This window comes from Mustelus asterias, chromosome 3 (genome assembly GCF_964213995.1).
Source record: "Mustelus asterias chromosome 3, sMusAst1.hap1.1, whole genome shotgun sequence".
In the NCBI taxonomy this organism is placed as follows: domain Eukaryota; kingdom Metazoa; phylum Chordata; class Chondrichthyes; order Carcharhiniformes; family Triakidae; genus Mustelus; species Mustelus asterias.
Window position 1 is genome coordinate 93,769,127 of NC_135803.1, and position 25,166 is coordinate 93,794,292.

A 25,166-nucleotide genomic window follows, 5' to 3' on the forward strand; every position below is an offset into this window, starting at 1 on the left:
GTCCAGATCCAGCGGGCATAGTCTAAAAAAATGGGGTAAAACATTTAGGACTCAGATGAGGAGAAATTTCTTCACTCAGATAGTAGTAAGCCTGTGAAATTCACTACCACAGAAAGCAGTTGAGGCCAAAACATTGTATGTTTTCAAGAAGGAGTTAGATACAGCTCTTGGGAATCAAAGGGTATGGGGGTGAAGGCAGGGCAAGTCATTGAGTTTAATTGTCAACCATCATCATAATGAACGGTGGAGCAGGCTTGAAAGGCTGAATGGCCTACTCCTGCTCCTGTTTTCTATGCTACGTCACTGGCAAAGGACAAATAAATCGGAAAGTGGGATCTCGCCAGCAAGAATCTCGTTTTCTGACTCGTGAGATTTTGTACCCAAGTCGCCATTTTTGCTGACAGTCCTCACCTGCTCAGAATCACTCCCAATGTCTCCAAATCATTAGCCCAGGATTCTGGACTGTGTAGCACAACCACCATGCTGCCATTCCCATAACTAAATGCTAGATGTTGCCTTTTTATGGTTTTGGATCAACCAGTGACTTGTCAGGTATAAAAGCCATCATTATTTTGATAAACTTCCAAATGAACCAACTTGAAAATCCACACAAATAGAACTCTGGTTGCTTGGTATGAATTTCCTGTTGTGTCAATTAACTGAAGTGCAATTGGTTTCGAAACAGGTGGCAAAAAGAAGAATTGGCACAAGTGCTTCCAGGCTTCAGCCATAGAATCATAGAATCCCTACAGTGCAGGAGGAGGCCTGCTCTGACAACAATCCCACCCAGGTCCTATCCCTGTAGCCCCACGTATTTACCTTGCTAGTCCCCCTGACAGTAAGGGGCAATTTAACATGGCCAATCAACCTAACCCCTACATCTTTGGAGTGTGGGAGGAAACACAGTGCTGTTAGGGAGAGAATTCCAGGTTTTTGATCCATTGACAGTGAGGGAATAGTGATAGAATTCTAAGTCAGGGTGGTGTGTGGCCATGAGGGGAACATGCATGGTTTCCATGCATTTGCTGCCCTTCGCCTTCTAGGTGGTAGAGGTGGAAGGTGTTGTCAACGGAGCCTTGGTGAGTTGTTGGAATCCTGTATATGGTACACACTGCTGCCATTGTGTACAAGTGCTGGGGGTTGTGAATGGCCAAGGTGATAGATGGGGTGCTAATACAGGGGGCTGTTTCGTCCTAGATGGTATTGAGCCTTTGAGTCTTGTTGGAACTGCATTCATCCAAGCAAGTGGAGAATGTAGATGATGGACGAAGTTTGGCGAGTCAGAAGGTGAGTTACTCGCTGTAGAATTCAAAGTCTCTGACCTGCTCTGGTAGCCACAGTATTTATATCGATCATCCAATTAAGTTTCTGGTCAGCAGTTGTTATAGATATAAAGGTATCGGGAGGGGAAAGGTCATAGAACAATTTGAAAACAAGGATGAGAACTTTAAAATTGATGTGTTTAATTGGGAGCTGCTATAGTGAACACAGGGATAAATGAGTGAATGGTGGTATGAATTAGAATATGGGCAACAGAATTTTGGATGAACTTAAATTTATGGAGGGTGGGAAATGGTGGGTCTGTTCAAAGCTGGTATAACAGAAGAAATATTGTGCAAGGTCAACTGAATGGACAAAAGAGTGACGGGACATTGGATAAGGCAGCGAAGTGAAGATTAAAAGACAAAAGTGAAGAAAATATTTCACGACCTCCTAATGAAAAAGCAAGCACTAGATGATAGCTTAGAAGTCTATATAACCAATTACTATTGATGTTAAGTCCATCATTTTTGTTTTGTTGGACTTCACATTTTCACATGAGAAGACAACTGAAAAACAATTCACAACATGTAGTGATGAAATTGTTTGCCATATGCGCCAATACTAACAGGAGCATTTAAATGTATTACATTTGTTGGCATGCACCTTGCTATTAGCATAAGATGTGAGCATTTCGAAAATGTTCTTCAATGTCCAGTGTATTCACAGGTTTATCATTATGATTTTCTAAAGTGAGAACTGGAATTGACTGCTGTTGCTGTAATTAGCTTTGTACCTACAACATTAGCAATCAATAATTGCTTGGTGTTTCGATACTTAGCATATATTAGCTGTGTTTCACTGAACTCAGTAAGAAGTCTAACAACACCAGGTTAAAGACCAACAGGTTTATTTGGTAGCAAAAGGCAAATGCCTTTTGGTAGCATTTTCACTGAACTGACAGCTTTTGGGTTACCTGTGGAAGGTTATGATGGTTTAAGTACATTTATGTTAAAATAGAGAAGGAAAGAGTCAAAACTGACAGATTGGAGGAAGGCAAACTATAGAAGCATGAAGTAAGAATTTAGTCTGGCTGGATTGGAGAGAAAAGTTAATAGGCAAAATAAGGAAGCAACAATGGAAAATGTTTAAGTGTAAGATAGGTACAGCACAGAACATTTCCAATCTGGGATAAAAAGGGACCAACTACATCAGGACATTACAGCATTGATCTAATAGAACTAAATAAAGCCTAAAGCATGCTACAAATTTAAAACTAGTGTTCAAAGGTCATGTAAGATTTATTTAAACTAAGAGTGGAAGAAACGTATTCTCCCCAGAGTTATCAAAATGTGGAATAGTACGTCTCGACAATGATAATCGGTTACATTAAAACAAACATTCCTGCGGGTGTGATTAACAATCATTTTATGCGTCATCACAGAAACAAAATACTGTGGATGCTGGAAATCCAAAATAAAATTGAAAATGTTGGAATTAATCAATAGGTCTGGCAACACTGATGGGAGAGAGAAACAAATTTAATGATCTTTCAACAGAGCTCCATTTCTTTCTCCACGGATGCTACCAGAACTGTTGCGTATTTCCAGCATTTTATATTTTTGTTCTTTGAACTGTTTCCTGTTTGCCAGCTTATGGATTGATGCTATAATACCATGCAGAACAGTGATTCAGAATTTGCAGTGCATACATGGCAATATAACATATACAGTTCAGCAATACTTTACAAAATGCTTGTAAAAGAAAGGAAAGCAAACTTGTAAACATTGACATACACAGTGTAAAACCTTAAAATTGGACAAATATTACAAATATTTAATGAGCCTTTAAGATCCTAAACCTCACAATAGGTTACCAACCCTCCTGAATTGTCCTGGAGTTGTCAAGTGTTAAAGATTGACTTTCAGGACATTGCTGCAAACCAGCAGGGAAAAATGTTATAGGGATATTAAATAATTGTTTTTCAATTTATTTGTACACTTTTGTTTATTGTTTATATAAATATGGGAAATGGAGGGAAAGGTTTGTTTGGCCAGTCAAATATCTCTGTTGGGTAACAAAGTGTGTCTGCTTTCCAATCAATGGTGCACTGCAAGTATTGGACAACCAATTGCTGGATGAGGTGACCGGAAGTGGAAGGTGTGATGAAACCTCTTGGATTACTTCCAACCAGTGTTGGGAACCCTCTTTCAAAGACACATTAAGTTGCATTTTCTCAACATGACAGTCTATCACATGATTCCAGTCAACACATAGAATGAACAATAACGTAAGATTTGTATAGTGCATTTAATGCAATTTCAAGGTGTTTACAAGTGTCTTGAATAAAATCTGATCAGGAAACATTTGGCCAGATGACCAAATGCTTGGTGAAAGCGGTCCATTTTAAGGATCATAATGGAGGAATGCGAGTCAGAGATTTAGGGAGGAGATTCTGGAACGAAGGGCCTTGCTGGTGAACAATTAAGCTCGGAAATGTTCAAGAGAACAGAATTGGAAGAGTGCATTGATCTTGGAGGGACTGTAAGACAGGAGGAAATCAGGGAAAGGGAGGGGCAAGGTGACGGATTTGAAAACAAGGATGAGAATTTTAAAACAGAAGCATTGCTTAAACAATGCCAATGCAGGTCAGTGAGCAGGGATGATGGACTTAGTGTGACCTAGGCAGTAGAGTTTTGAATGACCTCGAGTTTGCAGACAGCAGAACTAAGAAGTCCAGCCAGGAGTGTATAATGCATGGATGAGGATTTCGGCAACAAATAAACGGACATAAGATGAATTTGATTTCCTGTACGCAGGTTAAAGAGCTTCCTAATCTAACCACAGAGTTGAACAAATACCTTGGAACTTCATGATGTTCAATGAACAAAGAACAATACAGCACAGGAACAGGAACAGGCCCTTCAGCCCTCCAAGCCTGTGCCGCTCTCTGGTCCAAACTAGACCATTCTTTTGTATCCCTCCATTCCCACTCCGTTCATATGGCTGTCTAGATAAGTATTAAACGTTCCCAGTGTGTCCGCCTCCACCACCTTGCCTTGCGCATTCCAGGCCCCCACCACCCTCTGTGTAAAATATGTCCTTCTGATATCTGTGTTAAACCTCCCACCCTTCACCTTGAACCTATGACCCCTCGTGAACGTCACCACCGACCTGGGAAAAGCTTCCCACCGTTCACCCTATCTATGCCTTTCATAATTTTATACACCTCTATTAAGTCTCCCCTCATCCTCCGTCTTTCCAGGGAGAACAACCCCAGTTTACCAAATCTCTCCTCATAACTAAGCCCCTCCATACCAGGCAACATCCTGGTAAACATCCTCTGCACTCTCTCTAAAGCCTCCACGTCCTTTTGGTAGTGTGGCGACCAGAACTGGATGCAGTATTCCAAATGCAGCCGAACCAACGTTCTATACATCTGCAACATCAGACCCCAACTTTTATACTCTATGCCCCGTCCTATAAAGGCAAGCATGCCATATGCCTTTTTCACCACCTTCTCCACCTGTGACATCACCTTCAAGGATCTGTGGACTTGCACACCCAGGTCCCTCTGCGTATCTACACCCTTTATGGTTCTGCCATTTATCGTATAGCTCCTCCCTATATTATTTCTACCAAAATGCATCCCTTCGCATTTATCAGGATTGAACTCCATCTGCCATTTCTTTGCCCAAATTTCCAGCCTATCTATATCCTTCTGTAGCCTCTGACAATGCTCCTCACTATCTGCAAGTCCTGCCAATTTTGTGTCGTCCGCAAACTTGCTGATCACCCCAGTTACACCTTCTTCCAGATCGTTTATATAAATCACAAACAGCAGAGGTCCCAATACAGAGCCCTGCGGAACACCACTAGTCACAGGCCTCCAGCCGGAAAAAGACCCTTCCACTACCACCCTCTGTCTTCTGTGACCAAGCCAGTTCTCCACCCATCTCCCACCTCCCCCTTTATCCCATGAGATCCAGCCTTTTTCACCAGCCTACCATGAGGGACTTTGTCAAACGCTTTACTAAAGTCCACATAGACGACATCCACGGCCCTTCCCTCGTCAACCATTCTAGTCACTTCTTCAAAAAACTCCTCCAGGTTAGTGAGGCATGACCTCCCTCTCACAAAACCATGCTGACTATCGTTAATGAATTTATTCCTTTCTAAATGTGCATACATCCTATCTCTAAGAATCCTCTCCAACAACATCCCCACCACGGACGTCAAGCTCACCGGCCTATAGTTACCCGGGTTTCCTTCCTACCCTTCTTAAATAACGGGACCACATTAGCTATCCTCCAATCCTCTGGGACCTCACCTGCGTCCAGTGACAATACAAAGATTTGCGTCAGAGGCCCAGCGATTTCATCTCTCGTCTCTCTGAGCAGCCTTGGATAGATTCCATCAGGCCCTGGGGATTTGTCAGTCTTTATATTCTCTAACAAACCTAACACTTCCTCCCTTGTAATGGAGATTTTCTCCAACGGTTCAACACTCCCCTCCGAGACACTCCCAGTCAACACATCCCTCTCCTTAGTGAATACCGATGCAAAGTATTCATTTAGGATCTCCCCTACTTCTTTGGGCTCCAAGCATAATTCCCCACTTTTGTCCCTGAGAGGTCCGATTTTTTCCCTGACAACCCTTTTGTTCCTAACGTATGAATAAAATGCCTTGGGATTCTCCTTAATCCTGTCTGCCAAGGACATTTCGTGACCCTTTTTGCCCTTCTAATTCCCTGTTTGAGTTCTTTCCTACTTTCTTTGTACTTCTCCAGAGCTCCCTCCGTTTTTAGCTGCCTGGACCTAACATACGCCTCTCTTTTCTTTTTGACCAGTCCCTCAATTTCCCTGGTTATCCACGGTTCTCGAATCCTACCCTTCCTATCCTTCCTTTTTTACAGGCACATGCCTGTCCTGCAGCCCTAACAACTGTTCCTTAAAAGACTTCCACATGCCAGATGTGGATTTACCCTCAAACAGCCTCTCCCAATCAACGGCTGCCAATTTCTGCCTAATCCCACTAAAGTTAGCCTTCCCCCAATCCAACACCTTACCCTTGGGACACCACTCATCCTTTTCCATCACTATCCTAAAGCTAACAGAATTGTGGTCACTATTTGCCACATGTTCCCCTACCGAAACTTTGAAGACCTGACCGGGCTCATTCCCCAGTACGAGGTCCAGTATAGCCCCCTCTCTAGTCGGGCTATCTACATATTGTTCCAAAGAACCCTCCTGTACACATTTTACAAATTCCTCCCCATTCAGAGTCCCAGCTCTCAGCGATTTCCAGTCTATACCAGGGAAATTGAAGTCCCCCACGACAGAACACTATTTTTCCTGCACCTATCCAGTATCTCCTGACATATCCGTTCTTCCACTTCCCTTGGGCTGTTGGGGGGCCTGTAGTATACCCCCAACATAGTGACTGCGCCGTTTCTGTTTCTAAGCTCCACCCAGAGTGATTCGTTACACTACCCCTCTGAATTGTCCTCCCTCTGCACCGCTGTAATATGCTCTCCAACTAATACTGCTACTCCCCCATCTCTTTTGGCCCTCCTCTGTCTCGCCTAAAACACTTGTACCCCGGAATATTCAGCTGCCAGTCCTGTCCCTCTTTCAACCAAATCTCTGTCACCGCAACCACATCCAAATTCCTCGTGAGCATTAAGGCCCTAAGTTCGTCTGTCTTACCTGCTACGTTCCTTGCATTGAAGTATAAGCACTTCAATGAAATGACAGCAAGAAGCAGATCACAATTTTAACATAGACCATAGGCTTTTCACATAAAACAGAAGATTTGCCATTATGAGCTGAGCCAATTTAAACAAAATAAATTTGAAAATGTACCCTGCACGGAATCCTTAGCAAAGTTTTGTAAATTTTAGCTTGTGCTGTATTCTGTAGAAAGTTTAATGAGTGGCTCAGTAGCAGCACTGCATGACTGTCTGGTTTATCAGTTATGTGTATTATATGGTAACAGACGTTGGAGAAATCTCACTTTTTTACAAAGCTAGAAAGGGGAAAAAAATGTCTTTATCCCATTTCCCACTTCATAGAATTTCCCTACAAGTGTTGGTTGGTTTCACTATTTAAGAAATCTGTGCTGTGTTTTCAAATAATCAATTTTTGAAAATTCTTAATTATTTTAAAGTTTGTTATGTGCAATTTTTCTCTAAATAAAACATAGCTTCATCTGTTTGTAAATATAATGCAGAGTTCCTGAAATGCTTTATTTGTACATATGAGTCTAATCAAGTGATAGCAAAATAAAATCACACACCGATGAACTGTAAATTAATGCCAAATTAATGTTAATTATTTTAAAATATTTTTTCTGTTTATCTCTCAACAAACTTGCTTGAGGACCGTTTTGTGTTCCTGCTTAACCTTTAAAAGCAGCTTTGGAATCTGACAAAGTTTGATGTTACTATATACTTATGGCGGTCTAAATTTATACTTATGGTGGTGTAAAATTACTTCAGTCCATTAAGGTAATGACTACACTAGTCATGTTATTTTGCTTCTCCATGGACCTATTTACTGCTCATTCAGAAGAGCTTTAGTAGAATACAACATATGTTTTTCTTTATGGATGTCATTTTTTGAAATTTAGGATTGGAAACAAATGATGAAGCAGAATATCATACAATTCCATGAATTTGCCTTTCAGTTGCAGTCATTCATCAACATGCTGTCCTGGCCAGAAGACGGGAAGGAAATATAAATCTACTTTAACTTGTCTACTTTATAACCTTATTTTTTTTAAATGGACCAAGGCTTTACCCTGAGAGTCATACCAGAGGAATTTCTAATGTACAGACAAATATCAGAGACTCATTATCCCACTGTTTAAAAGAGAGACTCTAATGGCCCTTCCTGTACAAAGCATCTTTACATTTCTAAAGAAGAGTTCTGGCCACCATCAATATTGTTTCTCCAATAAATAAAGGATCCCTGACTCGTATTAAACACCTCAAGATTCCAGATTTAGACAAACGCATCCTTTGTCCAACACCCAGGACAAGAAGTGGAAGATACACCACATGACCTCCACTGAGCTGCTAGTACATGGCATATCGCCATGTGCTCCTGAACTCGGGCAGTCACTGTTAGACCTCAGAAGAGCAGCAGGACTCCAGACCAGCAGCCTAACTGTCTCCTATTTACTTACTGAGCATTTAGTAGCAGAAACAAAATCGATCCTCATCTGCACTGTGATCTGCTAGAACATTGGAATTTGTGCTTTCCAGACTAATTCAATTGATGTGCCTAATTGTGCCTTCAAGACTAATTCAACTCTGTGCCTTTTCCCATTATGGATGTCTTTACTTCAGGAAAGACAGATCACACTGCAACAGTCAACCCATTACCCTTTGAAGGAATAAGCGAGAACGATCCAGAAAGGATGAACAACCTAACCTGTTTCAGCAAACCTCTGTAGTGTGGCAGAAGGCTGAAAATGTTCAGAGACCTAGCAGGGGGCAAAATATCCCTTCAGGGTTATGGTGGCTCCAGGAAAGCTGCTGAATTTCAAAAGGATGTGACAAGGCCAGTAACATTGAAGGAGGCCCAAGAAGGCCCCTAAAATCTAAGTATCCCCAAGTTAAAAAGTAGCAAAAAAGTCTTAAAGCAGATAAAGAATTGGTGAGGGAGAGGCCTACATAGCCAAAGAGTCTGAAAGAAAATAGATTAATAACCTGCAAAGGGAAAGATTAAAGAATTGCCTGAAATATGGCTAGCAAAATCCTCCTTTCTACCATTAAATAGGGGCACAGAAAGCCCCCAGACCCATTTCACAAAGTTAAAAAGAAAGGAGCTTTACCCGTGCTGGATGAGCAGAAGGACTGGTTGTTTGAAACGTTCTTTTCAATTTTAAAAGAGGGATAGCAGGAAAATCTCCAAATAGACACTCAATCTGCAAGGAATCTGCCTTGCCAAAATTTAAAACAAAATTAGTCTGTACCCCTGCTGGGTGAGCAGAAGTCTGGTTACCCAAACCAGCCTCTCTGAATTTGGAAGCAGACCCAGGAGATTCACAAATATCTTTGAGGAAACTGCCTCCCCCAGTTGAAAAGCAACCAGAGAGGGTAACTGAACTTGCACCTCCACATGAGGACAGTGGTATCCAGAGGATGTGGAACATGTTAGGAGAGCACTCCCTCCAAAGCAAAAGGAGACCTGGCCAGGAATCTAGTGATTGATTTTGCTGACCACTTTGTGGCAAATTCAAATCTGGAGCAGAAAAGTTTCCAAATTGTCCCAGAGAGAGGGAGGATAATGCATTGTGTGGTTGATAAGCCAGCTGAGTACAGCCCATCCTTCACTAGGAAATAGTGTCCCAAAAGATATTGACCCTGTACAGAACTGACCAGCACAGGGATGCCAAACAGATTGGACCCCAGGCTTACCCATCAGGCAGGGTTGCAAGAAGATCGAACAGAGTTAACTACTCCCTTTCTAAATGGTCACTCACCCCCAAAACCACCAGGCTACAGCCCCGGAGCCCATATCCGGCATGGATTTGGGAGGGACCCCTGCCGCAAGGCCACTTTCCTTTCAACCCGGCCCAGAAAGGCTGGCCCAAGTCCAGGGGCCAACTGCCCACTTGCTGCTGTGCCAACCAAAAGCATCTAGCATCAGAAGCTGGAACTCTCCAGTTGTGCTAGTACCTGTGTCATAATCCCTTCAAACTTCCTTTAAAGCATCTCATTTTCCTGACTGTCACCTAACCTCAGTCCCTGGGTTCCAATGGATCAGCCCTCAGGTTACCGAAGTGAACAGACAGGAGCTAAGCTGGATGACAGCAGCTCCGTCCTATGATCCTCTGGCCTGGCACACCCAGAGTGAGTTGTCCACCATTCTCCTGTTGGTTGCCCAGAGCAGCTTGACCACCACTCATCCCCTGAGTGTTAACAACGCTGTAAAGCCCCTGGACCTTTTGGAAGATATTTAACCAGGAGCTTGTCTGATCCCCAACAGAGGGAAGTGAAGTCAGAATTTTAGCATAAAATCAACTTCCCCATGCGTATGAATTTCTATTCCTCCCAAGTCATCCAAATCCCTGGACCAGACAAGGTTCTTGCAAACACTGTCTGTGTGGAGTTTGCACATTCTCCTCGTGTCTGCGTGGGTTTCCTCCGGGTGCTCCGGTTTCCTCCCACAGTCCAAAGATGTGCAGGTTAGGTTGATTGGCCATGCTAAAATTGCCCTTAGTGTCCTGAGATGCGTAGGTTAGAGGGATTAGTGGATAAATATGTAGGGATATGGGGGTAGGGCCTGGGTGGGATTGTGATCGGTGCAGACTCAATGGGCCGAATGGCCTCTTTCTGTACTGAAGGGATTCTATGATATGATTCTATGATTCTAAGGTTTAAACCTCAGAAATATAAAAATAAAATGCAGCACGGAACTTCCATTCCCATGCTTACTGTGTCTGATGTGCCACTATGAATGAGAGAATGTCTGTAGACTCCTGCACTTCCTATTCGTCCTTCCCTAAAACCACATTAAAAAAATGAAATGAGATGGAATTTGTGTTATTTTCTCCAATGGAGAAGGCGTGTACCGGCCAGAGGACAGGAAGAAAAATATGTATCGATGTCAACCATGCTACTCTGCAAAATTATTATTGTATTTTTTTTAAATGGACCTGGGCTTTACCCTGATTAGTCATGACTCATACCAGAGGAATTTCTAATGTACAAACATCAGAGACTTTATCTCTCGAGAGTTAATGCCCCTTTCTGGAATTATACAAAACCTCTTTACATTTCTTAAGGAGAATTCTGGATGCCGAAGACACTATCTCCAAGGACAAAAGTACATTCATTGTCCAAAATCCAGGACAAGAATTGGGAGATATGTCTCATCACCACCACCACCAAACTGCTGGAACTTGTAGTACTGCCATGTGGACCTGAACTTAACTGGTAATTGTTTGATCTTAGAAGAGAAGCAGGACTCCAGGCTAGCAGTCTATCTCTGTCTACCGTTTTTACATTGAGCAGGTAACATCAGAAAGGAATCTTTCCCTCTGCGCTGTGAGCTACTGGAATTTTTGCCATCCAGACTAATTCAATTCCCTGTGCCTATATTTGTGTCTTTAAGACTAATTCAACCCTTTGTGTCTATTCCCACTGTGGAAGTCCTAGCTTCTGGAAAGATAGATCACCTTGCAACAATCAGCCTTCTGCCTTCTGAAAGAACACGGCCGGAATCTTATTACCGTTCACTCTGGTGGGATTGTCCCACCCCTCTGCAGTGAACGGAGATTTGGCTGGCTGCCAAATTCTCCGACCTTGTTGCAGCAGGAGTGTGGCGTGAACGGCCGGTAAGATCACGCCCTGCATCATTTGGATTTTTGATTCTGGTCTCTGGACTCATGTAAAACTATGTTTTGTAATTTTACGCTTCCGTTTACATCTCATTCAGAAATGACATGACTAGAAAACTTGCAAATTGTATATGTGTTGGTCGTGCAAGGGGTCAGTGAAAATTTTAGTGTTTGGAGGGATAAATTATCATTCTCTTTGCTTATTCTGATGAATGGTTGTTACAGAAAATAACTAATTTGAGACAAATGCAGAATGCATCTTGTGTTGTATATCTTTTAATGCAATACTTCTATGTTTTACTTTGCAGCCAGTTTGAGACAGTGGTTCCAGTGGAAGATTCAATTGTTACTGAGGTCACAGCCACATTACAAGAATGGATAATGCTCTGGAAACAGCTCTATGTGGTAAGTGTATAATATTTTTTCCCTAATTGCTGAGGTGATTGTAGGCTTAACATAATTTTTGATGTTTATTTGCTGGAAGCATTGAATCAATGTTTAAATCTCTAGACCTGATGTGGCATGGGGCAAATCCTGACTTCTGAAAGAAAATAATTTTGTACATGAGGACACTGACATTTTATTTGTTTCTGTGCTCAAATAAAATGTTTTCTATTAACAAGTTGGATTGGGGCCTATTTAATGAAATGTATCAGTTGAAGATTTAAGATGATCTGTTACGGTAATACATAATTGGAACTAAAGATATAGTGAAATTCAGTAGAAATGAAGGTTGGATATTTCTGGTGTGATTGCTGCACATGAAAACTGCTTCACAAGGTGAACGATGTTTTCTAGGGCAAGTCATAAGTAGCCCAGGCATGCTGTACAGTTCAAGAACTGTAAAGTTAGATAATAGTGTATAAAACTAGTAAACTTGCAAAAAAACTCAAATCTTCAGGTAAATTCTACATTTCTGTGCAGAAAAGTTAAGACCTTTTATTTTTGCAGTTTAGAGTCTTGGGACGCGATCTTACAAACTCTATGCGCCTGTAGATTGGCGTGGTGAAGTTATAAGATGGCGTGAAAAGCCAAAAATGAGAATTGCATCTGTTTTCATTCCGGGCGTGATTAGGATTGTGCCCAAAACTGGTGAGACTTCAATTTTCATGCCTTGGCATGCATCTCAATACACTTGACACGTTTCGCACACAATTGCCCCTATTTTCTTAGCTTAACGACCTCGTCGGTGAAATATCACACCAGCAAGAAAAACACCTGCTATATAAAAGTCTGTTGCAGGTTTTGCAGTGACAAAGATGAGCGAGGATCTATGAGCATCCATCTCCAGTGTGGGAAGAAGGTAGAGAGAGATCTCGACTGCGGCCATGGTGTGTGGTGGGGTGTGAGGTGGCTTGTATTGTTCTGGGGGTCCTGAGCTCGGGAGTGGGCGCTGGCTGGGGCTGGTGTTGTGCACATACCCCCTGGCTGTTGAGCAAACCCCCATGGAGTCGTTTATCAGTGTGGCCACCAATCCCAGTGCAGTTGTCATGGTATCCTTCCATCTGTCAGTTACAAAGACACTCTGGCTGACTGCTGATATTCCATTCAAATACCCTACTAACAGAAGCAAGCAGCAGGTTTCTAATTGCTGCTCCAAGTGGGAGAGCTGTGCAGGTGTTAAAACTGCTCCTCACGCTGCATGGACTCTGCAGTGCTGCCTGCAATGGGAACTCATCTTGTGATTGTCACAAGGGTTGCTGTCTGTCTGAACTGCAAGCCATTCCCGCATCACACTGCATCATATATCCAGGTGGGTGCACTCACATCCATGAATTAAAGCTTCTCAGTGGGGACATCTGCACAGCTCTTGATGCCTCCCTGGTGAGGGTGCAGTGACGGTTGCCCATCAAGGTGGCACATAGCACCGGGGATGGTGTCAGCTTGCCACTGTCCACATTTAGTTGGGACACAGGTTGCTGGGAGGGAATGCGGGTCCCCAAGATGGATAACCTCACAGAATTGCTTTCTCTCTCCCTGCCCCCTGCCAACGCAATGATGGATTTCAGCGTGGAACCAATAGACATGGCAGTCACTCTTGTGGCTACTGCTATAGAGAAGGAGGAGGAATAGGAAGAGGGAGACATCTGCACACTGCAAGGCCAGCCCAGGCCAGAGGCTGCAGCAGGAGGACAGGGAGCCACCGGTCGGTGGCAGGAGGAGGGCAGCCATTGGCCCAAGGGGGGTGCCAGGGTACAGAGGAGACAGAGACTCCAGCAGTTCAGGAAACACATGTCCTTTGAAGAGCTGACTAACCGGCTCAGTAAGGAAACAGGTAAGGCACCTGTGTCAGGTCCTCATGGACTCAGCACCTCATAGTACAGGGGAACACTCGCTCCTGCTGGTGGTGAAGGTCATGGCGGCCCTGAACTTTTACGCCACTGGGTCGTTCCAGGCTGTGGGATTTCCCAGTCCTCAGTCCACAAGTGTGTCCGTGAGCTGACAATTGCCCTGTTTGCCCAGGCAGGCCTGTACATCATTTCGATGTTAGCCAAAGCTGTAGGTTTTGCCGCCATTGCCAGGGTGCCAAATGCGCTGGGGCAGTACCCAAAATGTCAGGCACCGCAGATCATGAACAGAAAGGAGTTCCGGGGTGGCACGATAGCAGAGTGTTTAGCACTGCTGCCTCACAGCACCAGGTTCGATTCTCGGTTTGGGTCACTGTCTGTGTGGAGTCTGCATGTCCTCCCTCTGTGTGGGTTTCCTCCGAGTGCTCTGGTTTCCTCCCACAGTCCGAAAGATGTGCTGGTTAAGTGCATTGGACATGCTAAATTCTCCATCGGTATACCCGTACAGGCGCATGAGTGTGACGACTTGGCGGATTTTCACAGTACCTTAATTGCAGTATTAATGTAAGCCTATTTATGATACTAATACATAAAATTCAAACTTTAAACTCCACTCTCCAAATGTTCAGATGGCCTGAGAGCACAGAATGAACTTCATGCATGTGAGTGCACGTCACCCAGGTGTGTACGACAGCCTCATTTTGCACAGCTCTGACATCTCCAGCCTCCTGGAGGATCAGCTCAGGCTGCTTGTCCTGGTGGACAAGGGCTACCTGCTAAGAACTTGGCTGATGATGCTAAAGATCAAAGCATAGACCCGATATAAGGTATCCCTGGTATAGACTGGAAATCGCGTAGGGCTGGGAGTCTGAATGGGGAGGAATTTGTAAAATGCGTACAGGAAGGTTCTTTAGAACAATATGTAGATAGCCCGACTAGGGAGGGGGCTATACTGGGCCTAGTACTGGGGAATGAGCCCGGTCAGGTCTTCAAAGTTTCGGTAGGGGAACATGTGGCAAATAGTGACCACAATTCTGTTAGCTTTAGGATAGTGATGGAAAAGGATGAGTGGTGTCCCAAGGGTAAGGTGTTGGATTGGGGGAAGGCTAACTTTAGTGGGATTAGGCAGAAATTGGCAGCCGTTGATTGGGAGAGGCTGTTTGAGGGTAAATCCACATCTGGCATGTGGGAGTCTTTTAAGGAACAGTTATTAGGGCTGCAGGATAGGCATGTGCCTGTAAAAAAGGATAGGAAGGGTAGGATTAAAGAACCGTGGATAACCAGGGAAATTGAGGGATTGGTCAAAAAGAAAAGAGAGGCGTACGTTAGGTCCAGTCAGCTAAAAACAGAGGGAGCTCTGGAGGAATACAAAGAAAGTAGGAAAGAACTCAAACGAGGAATTAGAAGGGCAAAAAGTGGTCACGAAATGTCCTTGGCAGACAGGATTAAGGAGAATCCCAAGGCATTTTATTCATACGTTAGGAACAAAAGGGTTGTCAGGGAAAAAATCGGACCTCTGTTGTTCCACTGGAGCAAGCTGAGAGGGAGTGATTGGAGGCAGCAGTGCTGGTGAGAGATTAATTGAACTGTTTATTTATTTAATTAGTCAGCTAGTGTGTGTTTTTTTTGGCCTTTACTTTTGCAGTAGAATTTTAAGTTTAAAGTGAAAACTGGAAGTGGGCTGCTAAGGAGTCTGGGAAGGGTTTTTTAAGCGCGTGAAGTATAAAAGGTAGGCTGCAGTATAGAGCGGGCAGCGTCGGGAGCGGGCAGCATAGTGTGTGGGAAGCAGAGTGTGAGCTATAAGGCTTTGGCTCACAGGGCTTAGGCAGAAAGGGCGAGCAGAGGTGAGTTTAAATTCATTTCTGCACTTTCTACCTGGTACTGGCAAGGTATCTAGAGGGGATGGGTGTGCAGGCAGTGCTATGTTCCTCTTGCACTATGTTTGAGGTGAGGGACGATGACAGTGTCCCTGCTGATTACACCTGTGGGAAGTGCACCCATCTGCAGCTCCTCCAAAACCGTGTTAGGGAACTGGAGCTGGAGTTGGATGAACTTAGGATCATTAGGGACGCAGAGGTGGCCATAGACAGAAGCTTTAGGAATACAGTTACTCCGAGGAATGAAAACAGATGGGTGACGGTGAGAGGGGCTGGGAGGAGGCAGTCCGTGCAGGGATCCCCGGTGGTTGTTCCCCTTAGCAACAAGTATTCCGCTTTGGATACGGTTGAGGGAGATGACATACCAGTGGTGAGCCGCAGTGAGAGGATCTCCAGCACTGAGTCCGTCTCTGTGACTCGGGAGGGTAAGGGGCAGAGCGGGAGGGCAATAGTTATTGGGGACTTGTTAGTTAGAGGGATAGATAGGAGGTTCTGTGGCAGCAAAAGAGACTCACGGATGGTATGTTGCCTACCGGATGCCAAGGTCCGTGACGTCTCAGACCGTGTTTTCCGGATTCTGAAGGGGGAGGGGAAACAGTCACAAGTCGTGGTACACATTGGTACCAATGACATAGGTAAGCGAAGGGACGGGGATTTAAAGCAGGAATTTCTGGAGCTGGGCTGGAAGCTGAGAGCCAAGACAAAACATGTGGTCATCTCTGGTACGTTGCCGGTGCCACATGATAGCGAGTTGAGGAACGGGGAGAGAGTGCAGTTAAACATGTGGTTGCAGGGATGGTGTAGGAGGGAGGGTTTCAGATACGTGGATAATTGGAACACATTCTGGGGAAGGTGGGACCTGTACAAACAGGACGGGGTGCACCTGAACCAGAGGGGCACCAATATCCTAGGAGGAAAATTTATTACGGCTCTTCAGGGGGGTTTAAACTAATTTGTCAGGGGAGTGGGAAAAGGAGTTGTAGTCCAGAAGTCAGTGAGGGTGGTGAGGTATTGGGGAAGGTATCAGGGTCAAGGGTGGGTACCGGTAGACAGGAAGGTGGGTTGAAGTGTGTCTACTTCAATGCAAGGAGCATCCGGAACAAGGTAGATGAACTTGGGGCATGGATTGGTACTTGGGACTACGATGTTGTGGCTATTACGGAGACGTGGGTAGAACAAGGACAGGAATGGTTGTTGGACGTTCCGGGGTATAGATGTTTCACTAAGGTTAGGGAAGCTGGTAAAAGAGGTGGAGGAGTGGCATTGTTAATCAAGGATAGTTTAATGGCTGCGGAAAGGCACTTCGAGGGGGATCTGCACACTGAGGTAATATGGGCTGAGGTTAGAAATAAGAAAGGAGCGGTCACGTTGTTAGGAGTTTACTATAGGCCCCCAAATAGTAATAGAGATGTGGAGGAAGAAATTGCTAAGCAGATTATGGATATGTGTGGGGGTCACAGGGTAGTTGTCATGGGGGACTTTAACTTTCCAAATATTGATTGGAGCCTTTGTAGGTCAAATAGTTCGGATGGGACAGTTTTTGTGCAGTGTGTGCAGGAGGGTTTCCTGACACAATATGTGGATAGGCCGACAAGAGGTGAGGCCACATTGGATTTGGTACTGGGAAATGAACCGGGCCAAGTGTTAGATTTGGTTGTGGGAGAGCACTTTGGAGATAGTGACCACAATTCGGTGTCTTTTGTTATTGCAATGGAGAGGGATAGGGCCGTACGGCACGGCAAGGTTTACAATTGGGGGAGAGGTAATTATGATGCGATTAGGCAAGAATTAGGGGGCATAAGTTGGGAACAGAAACTGTCAGAGAAAGGAACTAATGAAAAGTGGAACTTTTTCAAGGAACAAATACTGGGTGTCCTTGATAGGTATGTCCCTGTCAGGCAGGGAGGAAATGGCCGAGTGAGGGAACCATGGTTCACGAAAGAGGTGGAATGTCTTGTGAAAAGGAAGAGGGAAGCTTATGTAGGGATGAGGAAACAAGGTTCAGATGGCTCGATTGAGGGTTACAAGTTAGCAAGGAATGAGCTGAAAAAGGGGCTTAGGAGAGCTAGGAGGGGACACGAGAAGTCCTTGGCGGGTCGGATCAAGGAAAACCCCAAGGCTTTTTACTCTTATGTGAGGAATAAAAGAATGACCAGGGTGAGGTTAGGGCCGGTCAAGGACAGTAGTGGGAACTTGTGTATGGAGTCAGTAGAGATAGGCGAGGTGATGAATGAATACTTTTCTTCAGTGTTCACCAAGGAGAGGGGCCATGTTTTTGAGGAAGAGAAGGTGTTACAGGCTAATAGGCTGGAGGAAATAGATGTTCGGAGGGAGGATGTCCTGGCAGTTTTGAACAAACTGAAGGTCGATAAGTCCCCTGGGCCTGATGAAATGTATCCTAGGATTCTTTGGGAGGCAAGGGATGAGATTGCAGAGCCTTTGGCTTTGATCTTTGGGTCCTCGCTGTTCACGGGGATGGTGCCAGAGGACTGGAGAATGGCGAATGTTGTTCCTCTGTTTAAGAAAGGGAATAGAAATGACCCTGGTAATTATAGACCGGTTAGTCTTCGGTGGTTGGTAAATTGATGGAAAAGGTCCTTAGAGATGGGATTTACGACCATTTAGAAAGATGCGGATTAATCCGGGATAGTCAGCACGGATTCGTGAAGGGCAAGTCGTGCCTCACAAATTTGATAGAATTTTTTGAGGAGGTAACTAAGTGTGTTGATGAAGGTAGGGCCGTTGATGTCATATACATGGATTTTAGTAAGGCGTTTGATAAGGTCCCCCATGGTCGGCTTATGATGAAAGTGAGGAGGTGTGGGATAGAGGGAAAGTTGGCCGATTGGATAGGTAACTGGCTGTCTGATCGAAGACAGAGGGTGGTGGTCGATGGAAAATTTTCGGATTGGAGGCAGGTTGCTAGCGGAGTGCCACAGGGATCAGTGCTTGGTCCTCTGCTCTTTGTGATTTTTATTAATGACTTAGAGGAGGGGGCTGAATGGTGGATCAGTAAATTTGCTGATGACACCAAGATTGGTGGAGTAGTGGATGAGGTGGAGGGCTGTTGTGGGCTGCAAAGAGACATAGATAGGTTGCAAAGCTGGGCTGAAAAATGGCAAATGGAGTTTAACCCTGATAAATGTGAGGTGATTCATTTTGGTAGGTCTAATTTAAATGTGGATTACAGGGTCAAAGGTAGGGTTCTGAAGACTGTGGAGGAACAGAGAGATCTTGGGGTTCATATCCATAGATCTCTAAAGGTTGCCACTCAAGTGGATAGAGCTGTGAAGAAGGCCTATAGTGTGTTAGCTTTTATTAACAGGGGGTTGGAGTTTAAGAGCCGTGGGGTTATGCTGCAACTGTGCAGGACCTTGGTGAGACCACATTTGGAATATTGTGTGCAGTTCTGGTCACCTGACTATAAGAAGGATGTGGAAGCGCTGGAAAGAGTGCAGAGGAGATTTACCAGGATGCTGCCTGGTTTGGAGGGTAGGTCTTATGAGGAAAGGTTGAGGGAGCTAGGGCTGTTCTCTCTGGAGCGGAGGAGGCTGAGGGGAGACTTAATAGAGGTTTATAAAATGATGAAGGGGATAGATAGAGTGAACGTTCAAAGACTATTTCCTCGGGTGGATGGAGCTATTACAAGGGGGCATAACTAGGGTTCGTGGTGGGAGATACAGGAAGGATATCAGAGGTAGTTTCTTTACGCAGAGAGTGGTTGGGGTGTGGAATGGACTGCCTGCAGTGATAGTGGAGTCAGACACTTTAGGGACATTTCAGCGGTTATTGGATAGGCACATGGAGCACACCAGGATGATAGGGAGTGGGATAGCTTGATCTTGGTTTCAGATAAAGCTCGGCACAACATCGTGGGCCGAAGGGCCTGTTCTGTGCTGTACTGTTCTATGTTCTGTCGGGGACAAACGTGGGGAATTATGCTTAGAGCCCAAAGAAGTAGGGGAGATCCCAAATGAATACTTTGCGTCGGTATTCACAAAGGAGAGGGATGTGTTGACTGGGTGTGTCTCGGAGGGGAGTGTTGACCCGTTAGAGAAAATCTCCACTACAAGGGAGGACGTGTTAGGTTTTTTAGGGAATATAAAGACTGAAAAATCCCCAGGGCCTGATGGAATCTATCCAAGGCTGCTCAGGGAGATGAGAGATGAAATCGCTGGGCCTCTGACGCAAATCTTTGTCTCATCACTGGACGCAGGTGAGGTCCCAGAGGATTGGAGGATAGCTAACGTGGTCCCGTTATTTAAGAAGGGTAGGAAGGATAACCCGGGCAATTATAGGCCGGTGAGTTTGACGTCCGTGGTGGGGAAGTTGTTGGAGAGGATTCTTAGAGATAGGATGTATGCGCATTTAGAAAGGAATAAACTCATTAACAATAGTCAGCATGGTTTTGTGAGAGGGAGGTCATGCCTCACTAAACTGGTGGAGTTTTTTGAAGAAGTGACTAGAATGGTTGACGAGGGAAGGGCCGTGGATGTCGTCTATATGGACTTTAGTAAAGCGTTTGACAAAGTCCCTCATGGTAGGCTGGTGAAAAAGGTTGGATCTCATGGGATAAAGGGGGAGGTGGCTAGATGGGTGGAGAACTGGCTTGGTCACAGAAGACAGAGAGTGGTAGTGGAAGGGTCTTTTTCCAGCTGGAGGCCTGTGACTAATGGTATTCCGCAGGGCTCTGTGTTGGGACCTCTGCTGTTTGTGATTTATATAAACGATCTGGAAGAAGGTGTAACTGGGGTGATCAGTAAGTTTGCGGACGAAACGAAAATGGCTGGACTTGCAGATAGTGAGGAGCATTGTCAGAGGCTACAGAAGGATATAGATAGGCTGGAAATTTGGGCAAAGAAATGGCAGATGGAGTTCAATCCTGATAAATGCGAAGTGATGTATTTTGGTAGAACTAATGTAGGGGGGAGCTATACGATAGATGGCAGAACCATAAAGGGTGTAGATACGCAGAGGGACCTGGGTGTGCAAGTCCACAGATCCTTGAAGGTGACGTCACAGGTGGAGAAGGTGGTGAATAAGGCATATGGCATGCTTGCCTTTATAGGGTGGGGCATAGAGTATAAAAGTTGGGGCCTGATGTTGCAGTTGTATAGAACGTTGGTTCGGCTGCATTTGGAATACTGCACCCAGTTCTGGTCGCCATACTACCAGAAGGACGTGGAGGCTTTAGAGAGAGTGCAGAGGACGTTTACCAGGATGTTGCCTGTTATGGAAGGGCTTAGTTATAAGGAGAGATTGGGTAAACTGGGTTTGTTCTCACTGGAAAGATGGAGGATGAGGGGTGACCTAATAGAAGTGTATAAAATTATGAAAGGCATAGATAGGGTGAACGGTGGGAAGCTTTTTCCCAGGTCGGTGGTGACGTTCACGAGGGGTCATAAGTTCAAGGTGAGGGGGGGGGGGGGGGAGGTTTAACACGGACATCAGAAGGACATATTTTACACAGAGGGTGGTGGGGGCCTGGAATGCGCTGCCAGGCAAGGTGGTGGAGGCGGACACACTGGGAATGTTTAAGACTTATCTAGATAGCCACATGAACGGAGTAGGAATGGAGGGACATAAAACAATGGTCTAGTTTGGACCAGGGAGCAGCGCGGGCTTGGAGGGCCAAAGGGCCTGGTTCCTGTGCTGTATTGTTCTTTGTTCCTTGAGGCCCACGCTGCCACTTAATCCATTATCAAGTGGTTCATTGGGCTCCTGAAGAGTTTCCTGGACCACTCTGGCTAGGCACTCCAGTACAGCCTCCTGAGAGTCACCTGCATCATGGTAGTTTGTGCAGAACGCAATCTGGCGCAGCTGCAGGGAGACTTCCTGGAGGAAGAAGAGGGCAACCAGTCAGACGCTCATGGGGAGGAGGGAGCCCAGGAGCATGTGGTGGATGAGGAACTGGGGGATGGAGGACAGGCGGCAGCAAGAGTCTGGCAGGGCAGTGATGGAGGCCCTCATCACCACGAGGTACTCTGTCTGGGGGGCATGTGGTGTACCAGCAGCAAACCCAGCCCTTGTTCACACACCTGTGCCATGGATCCCTTTAACATTACACCAGGGTGATGAGCCTTGGTTGGTCATGTAAACTACTTGCTGGTCCAGACAAGAAGGAGATGACAACTCGCAATGCAACACACTGTGATGCTGCCTTGGTGCAAATAAGTCTGACTCCTACTTGTTCTTTTCATGCACACTGGTGCCAGGGCCGCTGTCTGGTGGGTGTCAGGGTCACTATCGTCTGCTGCAATCCCCAGGGGTAGGGGGTGGTGATGGAATGCAGTCCCAGGGACCGGAAGGTGCTGGGGATGCCATGCCAAGTTGTATGACACATGCAAGGCACCCATAGCTGGTACAGTTTGCCATGAGCACTTGGAATTTCACGCCAGTTGAGGGTATGGCGCAGGTGCTGGGATATGGGGATCGCATTTTTGGTGGGCCAATGGGCCCCTCATGTTCAGCTGAGATAGCTGAATCCATGCCTCCGGCAGACCTCTGGTGTCATAGGCCTGGGACATTCTTACCTCCAACTGATGTACATCAATGGCTGTGTCGTGCACACCAGAGACTCACCCAGAAGTCTCACCATTAACTTGTCCCACCAAGGTGATAGTATCTGCATTGGTGGTGTGGAAGCCTGTGTCGAATGACTGGTGCTGATCTTGGAGGTTTCCTCAGGCCCGCAATTAAGGGTTTCCGCCGAGCATTTGTGGGGCGTATCAGTGGGAGCAGTGGGGTGGGGGGTGATGCCAGATGGGCTGGGTGCATCTGGGTCTTTTCCTGCAACATAGGACACAGGTTTGAGTGCAAGGGAAGAATAGATACCTGGACAGCATGCCAGTTAGTTCAGATATGTCATACGAATGAAGGTTTTGCGAATGCTCACTTCCTAGTCACACTCTGACCTGGCTGTCACTCGTGGTCCTGTCCTCCTCCTCCCCGACAAGATCCTCTCTCCTTTAAAGAGAGTGATGATTCGTAGGTCAGGTACCCCCACCCCTTGTCTTTTCCTGCTCCCAGCAGTTAATGGCCATCTTCTCCTGCGGGGACAGAAGGGGGGATTGAAAGCCTGATGGCTGGATGGAGTGCAGACGGTTGGATGGGTTCTGTTGGGGCTGTGCCTCAACCGTCATGGTTTGTGACGGGAGGTACCATAAGGATTGGAGGCAGATACTCGGGGGTCAGGTGCTGGAAGGCCATGGAGTGTCAGGGGGTGAATAGACATTGCAGGCGTGATATATTTGACCGATACCAGGACAGGATGGCCACTCGCTCTTGTTGCCCAAATAAGTTCATTTATTTTCTTCCTTCACTGCCGGTCGGCCCTATGTGCCAATGCACAAACACTGACTGCAACTGCCATCACCTTTCAGCCCTCATTGCCATTCCAATGCCTGGCTTATCGCCCATCCAGGGGGAAGAATGTGTTCCTCTATTGCATTTAACAGACGGCCCAGCTCTCCCTCGGTAAACCTTGGAGTGGTTCTTCAAGGTGCCGCCTTCCTGGCGTGAATTCATTGTTAGAGCTTATATGGAGCTCTCCCTTGTAAGGGAGTTCAGCTGCAGGTAGTTTCGGTACCTGGAGCTCCATTCCGGTGAGATCACTAGAAGCTATTCTGTTGCAGTAAGAGGGGGAGGCAAGGGCAATTCTGTAGGGGTGTTGATGGGGGAGGGCGGGAGAGGGGGATCACTGCAGGGGTGGTTGTCCATGAAGCAGGATTGGATGGTGGGGAGACCGGCACTGGTGACGTGAGGTGGGGTTCTAATGTCCGTGGGGCTCTTGGGGGGTGGCAGTAGATCTTCCGGGGCGCTTGCAGAATGGTGCCTCAAGCTCAGTAGCCGGCTTCCCCAGCAAGTTCACACTGCCGCCTCCCACTCCGCTGGCAAGACATGCATCCTGGCTCTTTCTTTGCACTAAGTGCCATAACATTGCATTTTCAAACTCACTCAAAAAACAGGTCTGAAACTCCCACATTTTCTCACTTGTTCGGCACTTAAATTTTTTTTTGTAAGATCGAGCCCATAGAGTCACATCAAGTCTGCACTGACAAAACTACACTAAATCTACACTAATCCCACTTTCTACCACTTGGCTCATAGCCTTGACTGTTGTGACATTTCAAGTGCTCATCCACATTCTTTTTAAAGGTTAAGGTTCCCCCCTTTACTACTCTCCCAGGCAGTGCATTCCAGACTCCCACCACCCTCTGGGTGAAAATCTTTCTCCTCCGATCCCCTCTAAATCTCTTGCCCCTCATCTTAAAATTATGTCCCCTCATTATTGACCCTTCAAGTAAGGGGAGCAGCTGGTTCCTATCCACCCAATCCATACCCCTCATAATCTTATACGCCTTATCAGTTATTTTGAAACTTACTTTTCTTCCCCAGTCTCTTAGGGCCACAAGGATCAGCAAGCACATTGGTCTCACCCTTATGCTATTCTATAGCCATCCACAGCAATGTTGACTGTGTTTAACTTTTATTTCCTTCTTGGGAAATGCTTTGTTTTTAACCTGAGTTCTTCCTGTGGGAAATTACAGGATTTCAAAATATTTAAATTTCAGACAATTGAGGTTCATTGTTGATTTCAGAAGATCTTTGTGGTTTATTATGTATGGGATATGCCATTACTGAGCTTTTAAGTACGAACAGTGTGATTTATTTTATAGCAATTTTGACTGCTCGCTAGTGAGAGGATTTAGTTTTCAATTCGGAGGTTAGGTTCAAATTCCAATTTCAGATCCCCAGTCAGTATTCTTTAGGACTTAATTCACTTGTTTTAGCTTACTTGGTTTGTTCAGAAAGACTTGAGTGTGGTTTGATTGCTGGCTTTATACATGTGGATTGGGGCCTATTTAACAGATCATCTAGGGTATGTAGAGCAGGTCAATAAGTCAAGTCAATTCAACTGAAATATCTATTTGATTGCAAACCTGGGGATCTTTTTACAATAATTTTGATTGATAGCTCTTCGTGTGATGAAAATGTGAGCCAGGGTTATGAAACTGTTTGGTTGTATTCCACCAGTTTCAAAATCAGTAGCTTCTCATGCTGGACTTATACCTGGCTACCTGTACTCACCTGACCAGCCACTCTGATTCATTCAGAGATATGAGCCTTATCAGAGGGCTAGCTGCATGAGACATGCATAATTCTGTGGCTGAAGATTAGTCCAGGAGACGTAATATTTTCATGCAGAAATTTGGAGAGATTAGTAACCACTTATAATTAACTGTGAATTTACTGATTGTTTATTTGCGTATTTTATGAGCAATCAATGAATCTTGTGGTGTACAACTTGAGCTAGGTTCTGATCAAGTGGCACCTGCCAAAGTCAAGGAGATCACAGCCAGCTGATTGCTTATCTCAAAATTAGGCTGCA

General features: G+C 45.3%; 1 protein-coding gene across 4 annotated transcripts in view; it reads left to right on the forward strand.

Moving 5' to 3' along the window:
- The window catches only part of dock3 (dedicator of cytokinesis 3), a 1,050,162-nt gene that overhangs the window by 233,274 nt on the left and 791,722 nt on the right, over positions 1-25,166 (forward strand). For all 4 annotated transcript variants that reach the window (XM_078209344.1, XM_078209345.1, XM_078209346.1 and 1 more), the window contains exon 5: positions 11,919-12,015. In XM_078209344.1, coding sequence (XP_078065470.1) covers positions 11,919-12,015 — 97 coding nt within the window. The remainder of the gene's footprint in view (positions 1-11,918; positions 12,016-25,166) is intronic.